The 22,316-nt window shown below is 43.5% G+C and overlaps 1 protein-coding gene across 3 annotated transcripts in view; it reads left to right on the top strand.

Annotated features, from left to right (window-relative positions):
* The first annotated feature begins 7,088 nt into the window (after positions 1 to 7,088).
* The window catches only part of MAST4 (microtubule associated serine/threonine kinase family member 4), a 300,471-nt gene continuing 285,243 nt past the window's right edge, over positions 7,089 to 22,316 (top strand). For 2 of the 3 annotated variants that reach the window (XM_075447099.1, XM_075447098.1), the window contains exon 1: positions 7,272 to 7,340. Coding sequence is in view for 1 of the 3 variants with exons in the window: in XM_075447097.1 (XP_075303212.1) it covers positions 7,089 to 7,340 (252 nt within the window). In the remaining 2 variants the exon portion in view is untranslated. Of the gene's footprint in view, positions 7,341 to 22,316 lie in introns of all 3 variants that reach the window. The other variant, XM_075447097.1, reaches the window with a different exon arrangement.

The raw sequence follows: 22,316 nt of genomic DNA, 5'->3' as shown, positions 1-22,316 counted from the left end.
AGGCGGGTGTCCTGGTGACGGAGGATACGGAGAAGGCAGAGCTACTGAATGCCTTCTTTGCTTCAGTCTTCAGTGCTAAGACTGGCCCTCAGGAATCCCAAGCCCCGGAGGTAAAAGAAGAAGCCTACAAAGAGGACGACTTTCCCTTGGTTGAGGAGGACTGTGTGAGGGATCGCTTAAGCAATCTGGACGTCCACAAATCCATGGGCCCCGATGGAATGCACCCACGAGTGCTGAGGGTGCTGGCGGATGTCATTGCTGAGCCACTCTCCATCATCTTTGAGAGGTCCTGGAGGACAGGAGAGGTGCCCGAGGACTGGAGAAAGGCCAATGTCACTCCAATCTTCAAAAAGGGCAAGAAGGAGGACCCAGGGAACTACAGGCCGGTCAGCCTCACCTCCATCCCGGGAAAGGTGATGGAGCAGCTTATCCTGGAGGCCATCATGAAGCAAGTGGAAGAAAAGAAGGTTATCAGGAGTAGTCAGCATGGATTCACCAAGGGGAAATCATGCCTGACCAATCTGATAGCTTTCTACAATGACATGACTGGCTGGGTAGACGAAGGGAGAGCCGTGGATGTTGTCTACCTTGACTTCAGCAAGGCTTTCAACACAGTCTCCCATGATATCCTCCTAGGGAAGCTGAGGAAGTGTGGGCTGGATGAGTGGTCGGTGAAGTGGATAGAGAACTGGCTGAATGGCAGAACTCAGAGGGTTGTCATCAGCGGCGCTGAGTCTAGTTGGATGCTGGTGACAAGTGGTGTCCCCCAGGGGTCAGTACTGGGCCCAGTCTTGTTTAACTTCTTCATCAACGACCTGGATGAAGAGTTAGAATGTACCCTCAGCAAGTTTGCTGACGACACCAAACTGGGAGGTGTGGTAGATACACCAGAAGGCTGTGCTGCCATTCAGCGTGACCTGGACAGGCTGGAAAGCTGGGCAGAGAGGAACCTGATGAGGTTCAACAAGGGCAAGTGCAGGGTCCTGCACCTGGGGAGGAACAACCTCATGCACCAGTACAGGCTTGGGGTGGACCTGCTGGAGAGCAGCTCTGCGGAGAGGGACCTGGGTGTCCTGGTGGACGACAGGTTAACCATGAGCCAGCAGTGTGCCCTGGCTGCCAAGAAAGCCAATGGGATCCTGGGGTGCATCAAGAAGAGTGTGGCTTGCAGGAGGAGGGAGGTTCTCCTTCCCCTCTACACTGCCCTGGTGAGGCCTCATCTGGAGTACTGTGTCCAGTTCTGGGCTCCCCAGTTCAAGAAAGATGAAGAGCTACTGGAGAGAGTCCAGCGGAGGGCTACAAGGATGGTGAGGGGACTGGAGCATCTCCCCTACGAGGAGAGGTTGAGGGAACTGGGCTTGTTCAGCCTGAAGAAGAGAAGGCTGCGAGGGGACCTTATAAATGCCTACAAATATCTGAAGGGTGGGTGTCAGGAGGATGGGGACAAGCTCTTTTCAGTGGTGCCCAGTGACAGGACAAGGGGCAATGGGCACAAACTGAGGCACAGGAAGTTCCGTCTGAACATGAGGAGGAACTTCTTCCCTCTGAGGGTGACGGAGCACTGGAACAGGCTGCCCAGGGAGGTTGTGGAGTCTCCTTCTCTGGAGATATTCAAGACCCGCCTGGACGGGGTCCTGTGCGGCCTGCTGTAGGTGACCCTGCTTCGGCAGGGGGGTTGGACTAGACGACCCACAGAGGTCCCTTCCAACCCCTACCATTCTGTGATTCTGTGATTCTGTGATACTTGTCCAGATACAGCACTGTGAAGGAACAGTGATAAACTTCATTAAAATGTGTTGTGAGGTTTCCATAATTTTCTGAGAGTCATAACATTGACTTTTTTACAAAAAACAGACCTCATAATACAGAATATGAATTTGGGAACAGAGCTCTCAGAATGAGTAACCTTTCCGTTGTATGCTAGTTGGTAGCAGGCCTGTGCCAAGCTCACACTGCTCTTCCCTGCTGCTGGCACGTCGCTGTATGTCCCTGATAAACAGATGTTGTGAAGGAGAATATGTGGAATGCTCCTTGCTCAAGGGTTATCTATCAAGAAACCTAGCACCTCTGTCAGCAGACTTCTGCAAGAACTCTGCAGGATGTGCTGGCAGTACACTTCTGTGTCTGAAGTCACTTACACTTGTCTTTGCCAGCACGCAGCCTCACAACCTCCCTGAACCTACCTGAAACTGAGGGCAAGGATTTCTGATGTTTAGTCACAGCGATATAACCCCACAGCAACACCTTGAGGGGGACCTGAAATGGGGATCTGTGGGTTATGCATCCCTCTCTTCCTGTACAACCTCCTGATGCTCTGTGATATATAAAGGCCTGAAGAGTGCTGGGCAGAATTCTTTTTTTTTTTTACCCTGAAGGTATCAGAAATGTAAATGTCAGAGTGTAAACATTTGCCAGAGGTTTCCTCGAAGCGTGATTTTCTGCAGGTCTCCTGACAGTGATTCATGCAGTGTTCATGCAGCTCCTCAAGTGCCAGTAATCAGGAAAAGTGTCTTTAGCAATTAAGCTGTTTAGTCCTGATCACATCATCTCTGCCTGACAAGATGGTGGCACTACTTGGACTTGACAAAAGCACCTGCAGCAGGTGGAGGCCTACACTAGCTATTTTTCCTTCTCTGGCAGAGACACCTTACATCTGGTAACAGATTCAATTAATAGACGACATGTTATATTTTTCTCAGGTTTATTATGTATTCCACTGACTTGAATGGGATATTTCTGTTCATGCAAATATCTGTTGTTGCTAGGATTTATAAGGTAACATGACCAGCCTCTTAATGCCTTTTGAGATGATCTGAAGCTAATCAGCATGTTCAAATGCCCTTGCTTCATGTTCTGCAAGTGCTATGGAAAGTAAATTGTGCTTCACGTTCATTGTCAAAAAAAGGTCTTTAATGGCAAGAGAGATTCTCAGAATTGATTCTCTTGGGAACAAATCAAGTGGGTTCTGCTTAGTCTGAAGCAGGAAATTAATCCTATCCTAAGGTCTAAGTAAACCCTCAGATATAAGAAGAAAGGACCTCCAAACCATGCTGTATGTTCGGTGGTGCCTTCCCCAGCCGGGAGATGAGAGTTGCCACTGTGCATTGTTTTACCCACTTCCACCCTACCACTGCAGCTGGCATTAGTAGATATTCCTGCCACTAACACCAATGGATTGTATCCCACCAGATAAAAGCCTTTGAACTCCTGATCTTGGATACTGCTTGCGGGTGAGCATGTAGAGATAAAGCACATTAGATAAAATTTAAGGTGGTCTTCATGGCACTGTAATATGTATTTTCAATAAATCCTCACTCCCAAGAAAAGAACTGTGATTCCAAGGTTCACGGCTAGAGCTGGGAGGAGTGCTCAAAAGCACAAGTTCCTGTTTGCTCATTTTCTGCCAGTACTTCAGGTAAGAGGTTTGTTTCCCCAGAGGTAAGGCAGAAATGCAAGTGAATGAACCACGTCTTACAGAAAGGACTGTGCTAATGAAACATTTATACACCACCAGTGCAAAAGTCTGGAATTAAAAATTGAAAGGCCTATTCATATTGCAATTTACTTTCAGGATTGGCACTAATTGGCAATGCTGTTGGCAGTCTCAACAGGGAGGGCATGGAGACTTATTCATCCAAAGAAGTGGTTCTTCCAGGTCAGGCTTAATGCACATTTACTATGCAGAAAGGAAAGCAGAGCGCTGCTGTTGCTGGTAGTGCTAACTGTATTATTTGGAGAGCCTTGCATTTGCCAGGTCTGTCAGTCTTGTCTAAGGATTTTCTCAGGTGTTAACCCCACTCGATCAGTGTGTTGGTAAACTGCTTCTTGCAGATGTGGACTTTTGCCTAAATATACACAATCAAATGGAAAGGACAATATTCTAAGCAGTATAAAAAAGAATTTGATGGAACACTGCCTACTGCAAAAAGGCAATGACTTGAAGACAACTAATGTCATAAAACTGATGCAACAACTCCTATAAAACTCTACTTTTTTGCATTTGACCCACTCAAGCTATAACACAGGACAGATGTTCGCCGTGCTAAAACCCTTGATCCACGTCTTCTAATTTTGTCTTGAGTTGCATAATCTTTCTCTCTGACTTTTCTCTGGTTTATTCAAGACGCTGCTTCAACATCCACTTCCTTTGCCTGTCATTTTTACCATATATCTGGTAATCTTTGATTCCTTGCTATCATTTCTTGGTAAAGACCCTGATCCTTATCTTCAAGGCCCAATTACAAAACCAGTCATTATCTTCTTTTGCTCCTTTTCATGGTGTCTCCTGTTTAGCTATTATTTACCTACCATTTTTCTGCACCTGTTGATGCTTCTGTTCATTGTTTCCCTTATACTTGGCGACCTTGTGCCAAACTTGTCAATGAATGTCAGCCAGTCATGTCAGAGTGTAAGCATTTCCCAAGCATTAACAACTGGGCATATAATCACGGAGTTTTGAGATTAATTTTATTTCTTTTCTTGTGTTTTGTTTTCAGCTGACATGAGAGCTGACAGGAGTGGTGCACATAGTGAACCGCTGTACCAAACCAGAGGACTATTTTCCTTAATTATAAATTATGCAAAGATTGTGTTTTACTTTCAGTTTGTGCAGTGCTGACAACAACTTGTGGAGAGGAGGTATGTTCCTGCTGGTAGGAAGGGGAGGAAAGGGACACTTCCCTGCCTGAGGCGCGGAGCAGGAGAGGAAAAGAGCAGCAGTGAGGCAGGAGTAGCTTTTGGAGCTGCGCAGCGCAGAGTGGCTGACTGCTTTGTGTACTGGGGGAGGACAGAAAGGGAGAGTTGAGCAAATCAGGGGACGGCTGCTTGTAAATGTACAGTCAGAAAAAAGCGTGTGAATAGGTGAATGTTCCCAAAGCTGAGCCTAGCTCCTGCTGTAGCTGAGGTTGGACCACTCTGAGCCACACAGTTCTCTCCCTACTCTCCACCAGGTGAATCCAACGCCTGACAAGAGGAGCTCAAAGTTTATTAAATATGGACATTTTCTTAAAAATATTTTCACAACGAGCTTCTCCAGTCATGCCAGATGTTCAGTGTTTTGCCACAAAGTACATCACTGATTTGTGACAGCAAAGTGCAAGCAACCGCACTTTTCCAGGATGGAAAATGATGTGAACTTCTGTCTTTGCTGCTTTTAGCTTTAGCTCCCTTTTAGCAACGGTAGGCAGCACAGCATCTCTCTTCTGTTCGTGTAAGATAATGTTAGCAGAGCACGTCACCTGGCATAGTCTGTAGGCCAGAGCAGAACAGTACTGTCACTTGTCTTCTGTAACTCTGAGGTGATGCAATAAATCATGAGTACCTTCTCAGATGTCAGTTTATGGCATAAATTAGAGCAGTTCAGTGGCTATTCTAACATATGCCTTGCTGCCCCCAGGGTACAGGGACTATTCTGGCTGATAACAACTGCAGTGTACAAGTTCTTTGGCTAAGCTCTGGTTTTTCCACTCTCATCTCAGGCAGTAAGAGAAAGAAAAGGAACTGACAAAGATCTGCAGTGTTGCGTTTCGCCACCTGGCAATTTTCTTGCACATTGTGAATTCCCCGGTAGGAAATTAAGCTGGTTGTTCTCCTATGAGAATGACACTAAACCAGAGGCAGAATCTGACTGGAGGAGGCTTTAAAATATGAGGTCTCAGGAATTATGAGTAAGTCCAGGTTTTGGAGGTACAAGAGTGTGTGTGTAGAACCTGAAGCACTGAGCAGAAGTTCTTTTCTTTGATTAGTTACAATGATTATAATTAGGTTTGGAGTAGTATATGTGTATAATTCATTTAGCCAAAAATAGTTTTTGTGTTTCTGCATATATCTCGTGTTTTCTTATCATTAGATACTGGTATAGGCAGATTTCTGGGTCAAATTCTGTCCCTAGTGACTATTATAATCCTCTTCCCCAATAAATCAACTTCTAGGCATTTTAAGGGCCTGATCTAAGTGCTAACAAAGAACCACAGATAAATATCAGTATTGCTACAATCTAATAGCCAGCTTTAATAATCTTTTAAAGCAGAGAAGGACTGAGATTTGGAGAATTTTATATAGTTATTTTTCCTTCCACTATTAACTAGGTAATCTGTGTAGTCATTATAACATTTTTTAAAAAAAGTTTTTCTCCATTTACCATCTGAGAATACTGGATAAACTGGTGAAATTACAAATCTGAAAAAGGGGAGACTTGCATTCTGGTTCCTACTTTCACTGTCTACGCACTGTGCTAATTAGAGCACATCAATAACTGGTCTATGCTCACGTTTCTTTTTCTGTGGAATGGAGATGATATCTACTCTGTAGTGATGCCGTGGGATTTTATTCATTACCAAAACGCTTAATCTGTTTTGATCCCACAACTGGATTAGCCCGGGGGACACTGGGCTGTCGGGGCATAAGAAAACAAGGCTCTGCTCTATGTATATGAGTATATATTTATACATAATACTAGTACAGTGGATTAGGACCTATGTTATCGTTATAGACACCTCAGGACACAAGAAGAATATTTTCAAGAGAATATTTTAACAGGATATATTAAAAATTGACAGGGCAACTACGTTTAAAAGCCATTTATTTAGGTCCTTAAAGATGGAGGGGTTGTCTAGGAGGATTTGCAGTAGCTTGCGGGTGCCTGACTCCTGCGATCCGCTTCGGTTCCAACGCCTCTGCAAGCCCGGCCGCAAATCCCAGCGCCACCGCCCGCTTCAAAGTCAGGCACCCAACGGGACTTCGCTTGCTGCAAGACCGTAACTAGGCGTCAGCAGCCCCCCGCGAACGACCGGGGCAGGCGGCGGGACGGGGCTGCCGACGGCGGGGACCCGGCGAGGGGCAGCGTGACCGCCCGCCCAGGCCGCCCCCCCCGCCCGCTACCTGCCCCCCACCCCTCGTGCCACTGGCTCCGCCCAGCCAGGCCCGGCCCGGCCCCGCCCCGCCCGCAGGCCCCCCCCGCCGCCCGGGAGCGCGGCGGCCGGCCCGGCCCGGGGAGCGCCGGTGGCGCGGGGGCGCTGCGTTCTGCGGGCGGGGGCACGGCGGCTGCCGGCGGCGGGGCATGTGGGCGGTGCGGCCCTGAGCCCCCGGCCATGGCCGAAAAAGTTTCGGCGGCTCCGGCGAGGCCGCGAGGCGTCGGCCACGTCGGTTCTTCTTGCTCCGGCTCCTCCTCCGGCTCGGAAACTCTCTCCGAGGAGGGGGAGCCCGGCGGCGGCGGGGCGAAGGCGGCCCCCGGCGGGGCGGCGGCGGCGGCGGGGCGGCTGCGGCGTGGGCCGGGCGAGGACCGGGCGAGCCCCGGGCGGCGGGCGGAGGACGGCGCCTCGCTGGAGGAGCGGGATGAGGAGGTGCGTGGGGTCGGGGCGGCGGCGGCTTCTCCTGCCCGGAGGCAGCGGGGAGCGGGAGGCGGAGGTGCCTCCGCGGCGGGAGCGGCTCCGTGCCCACCTGGGTGCGGGTGTCTGAGACTGGTTTGGTTTTTTTTCTTCCCCTTGTTGTTGCGTGGTCCGCGCTCCGTAAAGGTACTGCTTGCCGTGATCCCCAAACCAAGCGCATTGTCTGGCGGCTGCTTTACTTCGCCTCTGTGCGTGAGCTCTTCTTGTACGCCTGAGTTGAGTGGCTGACTTGCCTTTTGTTGGGTTCAACTTCTTAATTTGCTTGTAGGTGGTATTTCTTTATTTTGTGCCTTTACGTGGCTTGATGTGCAAAGGTTGGGTTTTTTTTTTTAAAACCCTGGCATTTTTAAAGGAATAGTTTTTTTAAAGGAATATCTGTAAAGTGCTGGCTGAAGTTACTTGCAACTAGTGAAGCTGTGGTTGCCAGGAATATTCCCCTCCACAGTAAAGGCTTGTTTGTGTAGCTGCTGTTTTCCCCTTCGTTCGCTGATGCCTCCTCTGCTGAATTGGTATAACTGTAGGGGCAGCATGATGAATTATGTCTAAGGGTAACTTTCTCTGTCTCTTTTTTTATTCTTTAAATGCTCAAACTTGGACCGGGTTCCTTGTCTGTTTCAACTACATGAGCCCGCAGAGGGTGAAACGTATTTACAGCGAAGTGCATTTGTGATAGTAGTAGAAAGAATGTGGATATATCCACATCACTTCTTCTTCTTTTTTTTAGTAGAGATGTGGACTTGCTTTATTCACCTAACTGAGTAGGAGCTCTGTAGCTGCTGTTAGCGTAGTGCTCGCTGGTAGGTAATTAATATATCCTGCATCTCAGCGGGCCTGGTACGTGTGGGCTGGGAGTTGTGCTTACCACAACTATGTGATGCCCGGTTGGTTTGGTGCTCAGTTGGTAAGCGTGCAAAATACCGTGTAGAAATACACAAAGGCTGTCTGTTCAGTTAGCTAAACTCACAGCTGTTGGCAGACCAGTTAACTTCTGGTTAAGGCTGGTTGTTTCTGTGTGCACTTTGGAGAAGAATTACAGGCACCTTTTGAGTTGAAAGTAAAGGGAAGGTAAGCCTAAAGACAAGTCAACACTGCATTCATAGGAATTTTGAAATTCTTACATGGGCAGTCTGATACCTCACCTGCAGTTGGTAGTGCTAGAAGATACCAGCATGAGCTCGTTGTAATGTAGTGGGAAAGGTTGCTTAGAATATGCAGCCTTCCTCCCTCCCCTTTATGCCTCTCTACTAGATTCGTTATCTGAAACCAATCTTTTTTGTCTGTGTTTTGTGCTTTGGTTTTGCCCATCCTTCCATTTCAGTGTAGTCAGTGCTTGCAGCTGAATTCCTGCCTACCTGCAGAGCCACCTGACAAATCCACCTGTGTAATCATCCTTTTTTTTTGTGCAAGGACACCACAATGCAGGGGAGAGTACAGAAATAAAGGAATGCGTGCTATTTTAAAACTGAGAGCGCGTCCATGTTACTTGCACACTGAATCCTTTCAGGATAGTGTAAAAAGACAAGACTAAGGTCTGAGACGAATGTACAGATGATTTCAGACTGTCTTTATGTGCTAACATGTCAGAAGTGTAACATTGAGAGCAGTGTCTGAAAATACCATTTTCACATTGACATCCCATCTAATTACTGTCAAATAATGAACATTTTGATGTTCTCTGCAATGTTCTGAGTTCTCCGGATCCCCAGTGCTTGACCCGGCTCTTGCAGGTTTCATTTGTCCTCTTGCCCTGTCCTTGTTCCTGTTGCCTCTGTAGCAGAACTGAATCTGTTGTCATGGCTGTTCAGTACCCTTTAGACAGCAGTGAAACAGATTATCCTGATACTTGCTACTACTTTAGCTGTCAGTAAATTCTTCAAAGCCATGACGTAAAAAATATTTTTGAACTAAATCTATAAATGGGTAACTAGAAAATGTGCAGATTTTCCTGTACGTGTTAGTACTTCATGTGGTGTTCCAGTAGAACTATTTATTCTCCTGTGGCATTGTATACAACACACTTGACAACTCTGATCTTGTCTCCTGCTAGACCTCTTCTTTAGACTAAACAACCCAAGTGCCTTTAATCTTGCATTATAGAACGTGTTTCCAGACATCTGATCATTCTCATTGCAGTCTTGTGGACTCTTGCCAGGTGGTCACATCTGTCTTGAAGCACGACATCAAAAACCAGGATGTCATACTCAGGTTTAGGCCTTGCCAGAGCTGGCTAGAACAGAAAGATTATTTCAGAGGTCTCTGAAGTGGTGTTATTGTTTACATAGCCCGGACTGCTCTTTTATGGTTTGTGGTCCTGATGAGTTTGATGTCTTTTTCTGAAGAATGATGCGAACGTTTCTACTCTACCAAAATAACGGTTCATCTCCCCAGGTCAGTGAAGGAAACTTAATGCTCTCACTTAGAGTACGGCTGCTTCATTTATGTCGAGAAATTAATAGTAGAACTGAAAGCTTGGTAACTCGTCTTCTGGATATCACGTCTGAAAGAGTTAATTCCTGGAGGCGAGCAGGGAAGAGAGTGTCAAGGTGGGAAGAGAAGGTATATCACTCTTTTTTTTTTTTTTTTCCCTATTACCATTCCTTCACCCTACTGTTAAAAAAAAATTACAAAATAACCAAAGAAAAGCAGTCTCTCCTTTCATGTAAGCAAGAACAAATTATAGTTTACAAAATTATGGCCATCGGTTGCTAAAGTGTTTTTGATGTCTTACTCTGAGATCTTAGGCACACGAGAATGAAACATGGCTTTAGCTTTGTGTGGGAAGTGCTTTGCTTCTGGACCATCCGTGCATTGAAGTGCTGTGGATAGCATACCCTTGAAACTCAAATGAACTCGAGCGGATTATTTGCCTGTGCTCTTGTGAGGTGAGTGGCTAACTGCTGACGGAAGCAGGCAGGATGGGATTGCATGGTGAAGGGCACTTGAGGCAAATGCTACATAGAGGACGGCTCACTGTTTTCCTAACGCAGCATAGTTGTTGAGTTTTTCTAAGGATTATTCTGTATGCACTTTAGAACTAACTCTTCTTGTTGGAAAGAGTGTTTTCCAGACTGTTAAGGAAGGAGTTGAGGCTGGGCAACAGCATGTTTTCTGTTGTAATCTGGCTGCTTCTACAGTCTGTGGGTAGTCAGTACCAGACCGGGATTATGGGGAAAGGGATAAATGCAAAAAACCCCAGGATCTGCCCGTTTTCCTTTCTGTTGCATTTCTGTCTTCCCTACGCTAGTCTTCCTTTTGGCAAAAAAAGTGACTGTGAGCAGGAAACATGTTTTATGAGGTTTATGGAGGCAAATGCTGCCAAATGTCATTGGCTGCATTAGTTTCTCTTATTCAAAGTGTTTTACAGTCTTTCAGTCCAGCATGGGATATGCTGTTTTTTGACGACGGCTTCCAAATCTTATTCAGTGTTTTACAGGGCAGGTGAGAGCTCACTTGGGTTAATCTTGTTTCTTAAAAAGAGGATGAAGGCAAGCTACGGGTTCCTTGCCTACATCAGTAATCTCAAGGATCTGAAGGTTAAATGGTGTGTCTCGGAGTTGTCTGTCTTTTCCATCTCTGTCAGCTGACCCACTGAAAGAGTTTATTTTTCTACAAACCTTGTCACAGTAACTGGGAATACGCTTTGCTTACCAGGGCAGCGTAGCAGGCCAGGGAGGATGAGTAGTGGAGTAGTCTTTCAGAGAGAATAGTACTTTGTCATATAGCACAGCTGTCTTGGTCTGAAACGGATCCAAAAGCTTCTGAACCTGCCAGTGTCTTCTGAATTACCATAGTGAATCCTCTGCATTATTTTGGATGCCATAAGAAAAAACTAAAAGAAAACCACCCATAAACAGAAAAGGGGGAAAATATGTTATTTTGTTCTCAAATAATTTCAGTTCTTGCTCTGTAAATTAGATGTTTGGCACCGAAGTGGCTATCAGAGTTGATAAGAGTTGATCCTGTGTTGAAAAGATGATGAGCAACATGCAAAGACAGGTTTTCTTGTGAAAAATGTCCACTGGCCTTTGAAGTTGATTATTCTGCATTTTCTTCTACTCTGTAGTCGATGTGTATCATGTATTAAAAAAGATAATTCCCTGCACAGGGTGAGAAGTACAAAAGCTTTTTCTGTTGCTTGTAATGCTTCACCAGAATCTGCCTTCTTGCTGTTTATATTGCAATCTGTTGTGGCTTCAGGAGGACTGTATGGCGGGAATTAATTGCTGGGAAGCTGAGATTCTGTCATGAAAGTACTGATAGCAAGGTGAGGAGGGTGGTAAAGAAAGTATTGCTCTAAAAGCCGCTGTTCCACACATTCGTCCTTCAGCATATGTACGCTAGAGAGCTACAGTACCTTCAGCATTACAGATTGTCTGCCAGATCTTCACCCCAACAAAACTGTAGTGTAATTTGGGGGAGGGGTGGAAATCAAAATGCTTTGGGATAAAGTAAGCAAAGAGTGTGTGAAGTGACGGCAATGTTTACATATGTGTCCATGTATGATGGAGATGGTGGTAGTTCTGTCAAAATGTCACTGTGACCTAACTAGTAGTAATGTTTTTGTTACCTTTCTATTTTTCCTCCTGAAGTATTAACCATGGGACGTGCTTAGACCTTGTGGGAGATACCATAGATAAATTTTGCTTTTAATTGTTTCACGCTTTCTTGTCTCTGACAGTGATGGATCATTCCCTGTTGTAGCGCACCCTGAATGTTACAGCTACATAAAGATGAATGGCCTAATAGCTAGACTGTGATCCTTAGATCATACTAAGGAATAGTAATGCAGTCATAAAATGTATACTTCTCAGGGTTAAAATTATTGCAGTGGGATTAAATAAACAGTCATCTAGCCTAGAGCAGCAATGAAACTGTTCTTGTGTCATGTGAGCCAGAGAAACAGCATTGCTTTTGTTTTTTAGATATGTTTGTGATAAGTTAGCTATAAAGTTAAATAGTTTACACTTTAAGTCTGTAGGGCTGTCTCAACAGTCATGTAAAACACTTTCTTGATTTGCTTTCAGTATGAAAAAATGTAGGTTTGTCTCCTGCTTTAAACTTTCTATGTGCAGGATAGGCCTTTAAGGTGCATGCTGATATGCACCCTTATCTCAGAAATACACTGGGATGAGAAGAGACACGTGGGTGAGGACTTTATCTAATACAGCTGTGTGCTGTTGCCTGAGGTTTTAGTTTATCTGTACAATAGTAATGTTTGCAGCTCTTTGAAAATGTCTTTTCAAGACATTTGCTGGGTATAAATAAGCCTATAACTAGAGCATCTCTCTTCTCACTTGGAATAAGCATGAGCTGAAGAAGCAGATTCATACGTTGAGTTGCATATGTGTATTCATGTGCCAGAACTATTTAGGTACTTCAGATCCTTCTGGAAGGAGGTGGGTGAGGACCTGATAGTTACAGTCTTCAAAATTTGAATGCATTTGCATAACTGGTTGAGTGGGCCTTCTGCATCCTTTAAATTTTACAGGCAGGAGGACGTGGTCGTGAGGCTAATCTTCAGGACCCTGTAGTGTCTGTTTGTTCAACGGTCAAAATGTAGAGAAACATCTTTTCTGAAAAGCTGCAGCTCTGTAGAAGGAGGACAGCTGAAGTCCAGTGTAGTCTGCTTCTTTTACAGCATTTTGGCTAGATGTAAGCTGCTCCGAACTGATTGTCAGTAAACATAACAATGTGGTGCTACTCTTGTGCTATGAGGAAGCTCCATATGATGGGGTTGCTTTGCTAGCAGTAACAGCTTGTGTAAAGTTGAGTTTGCACAAAGAGAGAAGAGTCCCAAGTCTTGAGGCATAAAATATGAGCACTGTCAATTGCAGTGCAAATGAGAAGATCTTTGAGATAGCAAGCTGAGCAGCTAGATAGCCTTTTACAGAGGCAATCCATGTAACCAGGTAACTTTCCTATTGGTTTTGTTGCATATTATGCACTTTCTCCACCTACCCCCAAATCACAGCTGTGATCCCAGATTGCCATACTGAAGCATTAATACATGTCGATTACTTTGTTTCTGATCTTCCTATTTGGGTTACTTGGCCCTGGCAAACGTTAACCAGCAATGCTCTTCTGTACAGGCATGAGAAAGAGATATTTGCCCTTGTTTTACAGGCAAAAATCCGAAATGCACAATTTGGGGACTTATGAAAAGGGGCGTGATGAATCTGAGAAGATCAGTAGACTTAACAAAGTCCTTAAAGTTTTCTATTAAAGGCAGAAGTGCTCTGACACCAGACTAAATGTTTTGTCTTAGTCCCAATACGGCGAAGCAGATGCCTGTTATTAAGAACTTCAGTGAGGCAGGCTCTGCCTGTTCTGCCACTGGGCTTGGAAATGACCTGTTCAGGCTCTGACTCCAGAGAAATACCAGTCTTTTTAACAGCTTGATGAGTGAAAGTGAAATGGATGAATAACAAATATTCTTCGGGTGCTTTGTTTCTGGAGGTTTTTTTTTGTTTGTTTTTGTACAGTACCAAGCACAGCGGCATTCCAGCTTGTGTTGGGAGCTTCTCAGTGTTACAGTATCAAAAGCAGTACTGCGCATGCTATTGCTAAGCCCTTTTAAAAGCAGTGATGTGGGCTTCAAATACTCTGCAGTCCAACCCCCCAAAATTTTTATCATATATTGCTTCAGCCTTCAGATTTGTGTTTTTTTTCAGCTCGTGTCTTGCGGCTGCGGAGTTTAAAATTCTTTTTGAAGCAAGGTTTTAATAGTTGTGTGGTATTGGGTTTAAAGGTGTATGACTGATGAGAGACTTGTGCATTAAATAGTAAAATGCTGGTAGCTCTTTGTGCAGTGAAAGAGGAGACGGAAAAACATGCAGATGCTTGAGGACAGGCCAGCTGAAAAGGTGAAAAATGTGTGTGTGGGGTGGCAAACAAACTCTGCTTTGAAATCAAACCAGGAACTTGTCTTAGCTTTTAGTTTACTGAGCCAAGTAAAATTTTACTTATCTTTTCCTTGCTGAAAGGGATGTGCTCATCGAACTTCCCAGAGAGTGCTGCTCCAGCCAGGGAGCAGTGGGATGAAACCTTGCCCTCCTGAGCAAATGTAACTAAGCTGATGAATTTGCACTGTTCAGAGGTGAATTACAAGTATGTCAAAGGTTAAAGCTCAAGTGTTCTGCTGTATAAATAGCCTGGTAGCTGTTGCCACAGGTTTCTTTACGGAGTGCCTCTATATTTCATATGGGAACCAGGAGTGAATGCAATACTTTTTCGTTCTTAGCCATTATCACCTGCAGTCTTGAACTAGAAAAAGAGATTTTTTTTTTTTTTTTTTTTTTTGCTTTTGTGGTCAAACAGCTCTGGAAAGTGACTTTCTGGAGAAGCAAAAAAAGAAAGAAGCCATGTGCAAGGTGGAAAAACCTCTTCCAAAATGATTAAGTGTGGATAAAAATAACTGATTATAGGATGGCAACCTGTATATCCAAGAAAGATGAATTCCCTGTTGCTTGGCAGAGAAACTTGTGTATTAGACAGATTTTGCAACGTTTTACTGTAACAACTATGTGTATCTGAATATATCTTTATAATTCCTAGAGGGCAGTGCTTATATACTGAGTGACTAACTTTGTGAGACCATGCTGCCATGCTAGTGGGACTGTAGAATTAATTGCACCTGGAGTATTAATGATCTCATTGTTTTTAATAGCTTTGAAATTCTGAGGAAGAGAGGTGTGGGTGGATGGAGCAGATGAACTACTACGCTAAACTGCTAATTTGGATTTTCATTGTTACCTCAGGAAACTTTTACTAGAATGTAATAATGCTGTAGCTGTGGCTTAGTGGATGCTTTCATTGTAAAGCTGTTATTCAGGCCATATAACAAAAATGTCTCAGATGTCTTTCATGCCATGTTTCAGGCTTTGTGCATAGTACATGATGGGGAAGGGCAGGGCAAAATATGCCTGATACATTTTTTTCTCAGCTAGCTAGCAGGACGGATTGTTTACAGATAGTTACAGGAAAGCCTTTAGCTCAGTTAGGTCTGTACAGTTTTGGTAAGTAGATGGGCTAATGTAAACCTTCTGTTTTAACCTGTTATCAGTGGTTCCTTCCCCTTTGTTCAAATACTGGTGTCATTAACACATTACACCACTGGAGGACATGTTCCAAAGCTAAAGATGCTGTTGATTTCCTTTGAGCAGCTCTGCAGCAAGCAGAGTACTGCATATTAAATCAGCTGTACATACTTTTAGAAAATGTGGGTCTAAATTATAGACTGATTAGCTGAAACAGCAAGGAGGTAAACTTGGGCCTATCACTTGTTGGTCATTGCAGAGTGGTGACAGTCGTTGACTTTCTTGAGTTTCACTAAGTTTTGGAGTTTGCTGAACCACAGACGGTGTGTTTGGAAATACAGTGTGGGCTCAGGGTTGCACTGAATTCTGCTGAGAAAGTGTGTATATAGTCACACTGAGTATGTGTTAAGGTAGTTAGCTGCATGACATCTGGTCTTCTCAGAAAGACGTGCGTTAAAGAATAGTGGTTTACAGTGCTATTGCTCTCTGCTGAGTATTACCTTCCCTCGTGCCACCTGTTTTCCCCTGATTTGCTTCCATCCAAACTCAGCATGCTTAGTTTTAAATTCTCATTAGAGGTAATGACTAGTGGCTGAAAATTGAAGTAAGTGAAACTTTAAGGGTTATATTCAGACAGCAGTAGTCCTACAGTTAAAGTAGGAGAATTACGGGTAGGGTAAGGGTGTGAAAGGAGGAGGAGAGAGATTTGGTTAAGGTGTAATGATGTGCACTAGGGGAAAACCTTCTCCATAGTGTTTGATAACCTTTACGCTTTGAAGTATGTTACTATTAGCATTGTGTTAAGAGAGCCATTAGACACAGAATGAAGGAAGAAGTATGATAAAATTTGTAAAATCTTAAAGCCACACCATCAGGCACTTTGGGTGTAAGCTTGTTTGAGGGTGAGGAAAAGAAGGACATCTGAACTTTGGTATGTTGATACCCACTCAAACAGCTGGGAGATGCCTGCCCTGCTGTTACAGCCCTGCATTATCTCACCTGCATGCTACCTGAGAGCAGCTCTGGCAGGAACTGTTGTACCTCGTGCACAACAGAGGAATAGCCTCACAGTTGTGTGTGCCCTGGTGACTTGCAAGCAGGTAAAGATGGGTTTTATAGCTGTTGGAGCTAGAGCGTTTTCATTCCAGGTCTGCTTGCCCAGTATGATGCTCGTAAGTAGTGGTTTTTTGGCATGGTAATTGAATTAAGAAAAAAGTAAATTGCAGAAACTGCAGATGACAAGTGTAGATATATCAAGTCATAGATATGTCACTGGAAAACAGAGACAGAATTGGAATTCGCAAACTGAACATCTCTGAGGACCTGGGCTGTAATCCAGGACAAGTTGGGAGCATTTTTGAAAGTGAGTGTGGGCTAGTGTCTTGCCTGTAACTAGCTGCAGTTCTTGAAATCTTGCATGGTTTTTGAATTTCTTCAAAACAAACAAAAACCCCTGCTATTGTTACAAACAGATTACGTTAATGCTAGTGATCTACCTGTAATTTCATTAATACCTTTCCTTTAATTCTTTCCATATGGGAGCTTTAATAGATTGTGTTGCAGAAAAATTATTTTGACACTAAAACTTCTTGTGTGCGGCTTCTGGAAAAAGGGTCCTACAGTTGTCTGATGATGAGCCTGATATGAAGGACTTCTCACAGAAATCTCATCCCTACAAAACAAACGAGGCACCAGAAAGAGCCTTGCCTACATAAGCAAGTAGCACAATGCAAGGGGGAATGAATTTGCAGGGTGAAATGGCTGGTGTTGAGGACAGCATTCGCATTATGTGTGATTTCAGACCAGTTCTAGTCCGATCCCAAGGGGTGATGGCCAGTTGTGCAGGAGCTGAATATGTTTCAGAGCTTGTCTGAAGGGCGGTAGGAGCCTTGCTGGCTTGGGTGCTGGTGGTGTTGCCCCCAGATCAGCCCAGTGTAGCCACCTGAAGTTCTTGGTTGGTGCTTAGCCAGGTTTTTCTAGTATGTGTTGAGATGCATGCAGCTGTTGATTCATGAACTGTTTTTTCTGGATGACCTTGAGTACGTCTGCAAGAGCTGCAGCTGCAGCTTTGGTTACACTGTAAACATAAAATAATTTCAGTTGAAATTTCTGGCTGGGTGTGGTGTTTTTCATTAGACATTAATCCCTCTGTCCTCATTGATAATTGTTGAGGTAACGTGCTTTTGTGAGAGAATTAACAGGTGGTTGGTGTGTTAATCCTTTCTGTTTAGATTTGAGTTTGGTAATTCACCTCCTAGATGTCTTGCCTGTCTAAGGCTGTGATTTCTATCTGCTTTATTTTTTTTGAATAGGAACTTTCTTCCTACATGCAGTTACTCCTTGGCAGCTTCTTCTCTGCGTTTAGATATAGTCGCTTCTGAACAGATTTGCCTGTCTCCTAGGAGACAAAGCAATACCATTGCGCATGATTTTAATCCTTAAAGATGTTATACATAAACAAACATAGAAGAAATACATAGTCTTCCCTGTACTTTAGGGGGTGTGATCAAGTAGAATGACTTGGCCCGTTTTCGTCTTTGATGGTACTGCTAAACAGATGCCTCCTGCAGTTTAGTATTGATAACTCTGCAATGTCTGTACTTGTTCAGATAACATCTAAATAAAGCCAGTTAAGCTGCTTAAATAAACCTGTGGGTAAGAGACATTCCCTTAACAACAGATATTTGTGAGTCTGAACAGGATTGTGGGTTTTTCTTGTTTTTTTGGGTTTCGAGTTTTTTTCTTTTTTGTTAATTTTTGTAGTTATCTTGTGCACTGTGTAGTTGCTTTCCAGGATGTGGATTAGCGTAACACCTCTGTATTAGTCATTTCATGTGCTAAGGAGCTGCCATGCACACAAGTCTTTTCATTTTCCTTTTTCACTTCTAGGGGAACCTTGTTCACTCTCCTGTAGTTTCGCAGTCTGGATCAAAACACTTTCTCCTTTCTGTCTAGCAGTGGTTTTGCGGTGTGTAGACCATGGAGGAATGCATTAATTATCTATATTCACTGTGCTATAAGAAGATGATGGATTTTGAATTCAAGTCAGTGAAGTTCTAATATTTGGTAACAACAGAGATACTGAAATCTATGCTGGTATTTTTTTCTTCTGACAAGTTACACTTTTATTGAAAATAGGGCTTAGGAGAGCATAGGAAACTATTAATGGAAAACTGCTGACAGCTGATAACTATTTTTCTAGAGTGAATGCAGTTGAGGAAGGCTCCTGAGGAAGAGTCAGTTGATACTAATGTCTAAATGCAACATCCTAAGTTTTTAGCATACCAGATGGAGTAACTGTCTTGCTATTGTAAGGACATAGAGTTCTTGGGTAAGAATGACATATGGTAAAAAAACATGTGCACTAAAAGTCCACTGCATCAATAGTATTGTGCTGACCCCAAATGGTGGGCTGCTCCTGCAAGAACCTGCTAAAGTAACCTTTGCTGCTGCTGAGTACCAGTACTCTGGTACTGCTGCTATTTTTGGTTTCTGTTACTTGAAGGTTATTTACTGTTGTCACTGGTTTTTACTACTAGAGTTAAAAAGGGAAGAGGGAAAAATCTGTCAATTTTGTGTGACTTAGCCTCAGGAATTCCCAGAATTCTCCTGCAAGGATTGTCAGCTGGACATCAGTGCAGTGCCCTCAAGACTGTCACAGGAAGGGGAAAGTAGTTTGATGCACAATATCATCTGTTTAAACTGCTTCTAGTTGAGGAGACTTGGATTATTTGAGACATTGGGCAACTGTCAAGCCAACAGCTGACCTGAAGATTTTTCCAGGAACTTCTCTTTTGCGTTGCAGAGAGAATATCTGTAAAAGGGTAGTTGGGGGGCATGGGTGAGAGGGGAAGAAGGGCAGCTTACAATATTTTTGACTTTTCGGCTTGATTAGCTTGCCTAATTTTGTCTTGCCGTTTGAGAAGGTGTATTGTTGTGCACTGAATGTCATGTGAGTTTTGCTTTTCTTCCTAGTATTTCTGTTCTCTGCCTGTCTAAATACAGTGGTTGATTTCTTTTTTAGTTGTCTTTATAAAGTATCCTCGGATTAAGACTTGCTCAGTATGTGTGTCACTTGAGGTTTAGGATGGTGGTACATGTCCCCTTACACGCACACTGAAGGGTAGTGTATGGCTGGCTGTGTGTGGAAAGTGTGTTTCAGCAACACTGTCTAACAAATGTAAAGTGTGCAAACTGCAGTGGGGCCAAACTGCTGTTTGTGCAGGCTACTGCCATCTGTTCTACACCTCTTTTCATAAGGCACTTAATGATGCACCTAAGCAGATGGAACAGCTTCATATGCCTTCATGCACATGGCTGGACTAATGGAATAGTGATATTCCTGGAAGAAAACTGTAATCCATCTGCTTCTGGTGAAATGTGCAAAGTTGTCTCTTGCCTCACCACAGATGAGAATTCTTAAAATAGGTGAATATTTGAAGTTAAAAAGCCTTGGGACAGGTTCCTACCCTATTATTACCTAGGAGAGAACTGAGCCAAATTGCAGTATTGTGGATTTGTCTCCATAATCAGGCCACTTTACCTGAGATGTTGTAGTTAAGATTGTTTATCCATTGGCAAGATACTGATTGACAAGAGAAGATGGCACTATGTTTCCAGGGTGGAGAGGGTAGCTAGATTCAGAAAAATGAAAGAACAAGGAACTTCTTTAATCTCTTCTGTCTTTGCAACAAACCTGTTGTGAATGCTGCTTAGAAGTTCAAGTTCAGGTTTTGGAGGGCTCATGAATGTATGTGAAAATCCTGGAGCTTGGAAACATGACTAATCTCTGCATAGCATCTCATGCTCCCTTTTTAAGATTTTTCAGTGCGCATCCTGGTAGAAGGAACCCTTGTAGTGGAGCCTCTTCTGTCCAGAGGAAGTCAAACTATGGACAGCATGTCGTTAGCTTGCCCCCTGACAGTAGTGGTGATGTCTCAGCACGTCCAGGCTGTGGCCAGTAATTATAGCCCTAGAGCTGATAAAGTCTCTGCTGGATATTCAATTTCTCTGCACGTGAGTGTTGGAGAGGTATGCGATAAACTTGCAGAACCCAGGCCTGCTTCCCGCTGACTTCCATGATAGCTTTCCAAGTGAAGGCAGAAAATACATTATGTATAGCGTCCTGCTGATGATGTTCGTTACAGCCTACTGTAGATGCAGGCGTACATTTCTGTTCACCTGTTAAGCTTCTAGCTGATTAGAGGTGCCATGATCAGAAGCTTCATTCAGACTTGGTAACATCTAAGTTGAGATGCAGGGATTTCAAGTCTGGATGAGAGCATCTTGACTGCACCCTTTAGATCAGGTACAGACAAATTATGCAAGTACACGCGTTAAGTTGGTGTTGGATCAGTGAAGGAGAAACTGATTTTTAAATGCTGTAAGGGCTTTAAACTGGAAAACTGTAAACATGCATAGGTGTGGCTGCTGAGAAGATTTGGTCCCATGTGGCCCTATGAAACAATTTATCTTGACAAGATCTTTAAGCCGTAATTACTTTCCTTTTATACTGGGGGAGAAGAGGGTCAAGGAAGCATGGTTAGAATACAATAATCTGGATTTTTCTAGATAAATGTTAGCAAAACAACTTCTTTAATATTTGTTTAGCTTAATTGCAATGCCATAGAAAATTGTATGATTTGCTAGTCTTAGTTTTCCATGTCTGTTTTGATGATACACTACATTGGATTGCTATTAAATATTCTAAGCCATTGTACTTGTTGTCACATTGCATCTGCCTAAGAGGAATTTGTTTGATCATTAAGTCACTGAGGGGGGGGAGAAGATTCAGCTCTGTGCACTTTTTTTTTAAAGCAAATAATTCTGAAGCTGAAGTGTTTTGAGTTATGCTGCCAGTGGCAGGCTTCTCAAACATAGCAGTGATAGCATTAAAATATTCTTCTTTTAAAGCCCTAAGAGCAGGCATCAGCAAGAGTTCAGTCTTGCACCTTTAATTGTTTGTTTAAACCCTGAATTTCCACAAATGCAAGAGACTCAGCATTTTTTTGCTTCCCCCCCCCCCTTGCAGTGTTACCCTGTTGCATATTAATATTGGTACAAAGTTAAAACTTGATGAAAAGGTTGCTAGATCCTTCACTTGAGGAAAAGTTGCTTGGAAAAGATGTGTGGTTTTTGGTAGGTTTTGGGCGCTGAGGAATGGTTTGGTGCAGAGTCTACGGTATACATGGAATAATCCTACAGGCAGTGTAGCCAAATGGAAGTTAACTGAATTGCCTGAAAGATGGATTGCACTATATGAACAAAGGCAGGAGGTCTGGGAGTTCACGTTAACAGCCAGTATTTAAACTATATTTTCAAGACGTGTAAATTTTGAGCTGCAACACTTGAAAACTGGCTTCTCGTGATCTGACAAGTTGAAGTTCATGCTTTATTGGTCTTTCTGCAGCAGCACGTGACATCGGAAATGTCATGACCACTTTGTTGTCACATTTATCACCTTCAGTTAGAAAAAAACAAGGATAATCCTAGTGGTGCAGCCACACAAATGAACTCCCCTTCTTGCTGATTAATGTCAAGAGGTAAATCGGTTATCCTGTTTCTCTTTGCACTATATATGAACTCTTAATGACTTCTTAGCTATTATGGTGTTAGAATTAATGATTATGTGTGTGTTGCACATATGCCTGATCTTTGATGTTAGGAAATGCTTGGTGTATATTTTATGTAAAACAAAGCCAAATCCATAAATGGAAAGATGTGTGTATTCCAGGTTAGGTCAGGAGACTATTTCCCTAGTGTTGAAGTACTATGTGGATGTATGTTGTGATATTTTTTTTTTCCTTCTTTCGATGATGATTTGTTAATAACAGTTATGTGTATTTGTCATTCTAATGATGGGAGACTTAAGAAGGGAGAGAAGACAACAAGGAAA

The sequence above is a fragment of the Opisthocomus hoazin genome, chromosome Z, assembly GCF_030867145.1.
Source record: "Opisthocomus hoazin isolate bOpiHoa1 chromosome Z, bOpiHoa1.hap1, whole genome shotgun sequence".
In the NCBI taxonomy this organism is placed as follows: Eukaryota; Metazoa; Chordata; class Aves; order Opisthocomiformes; family Opisthocomidae; genus Opisthocomus; species Opisthocomus hoazin.
This window is presented reverse-complemented; position numbering and strand designations above follow the sequence as displayed.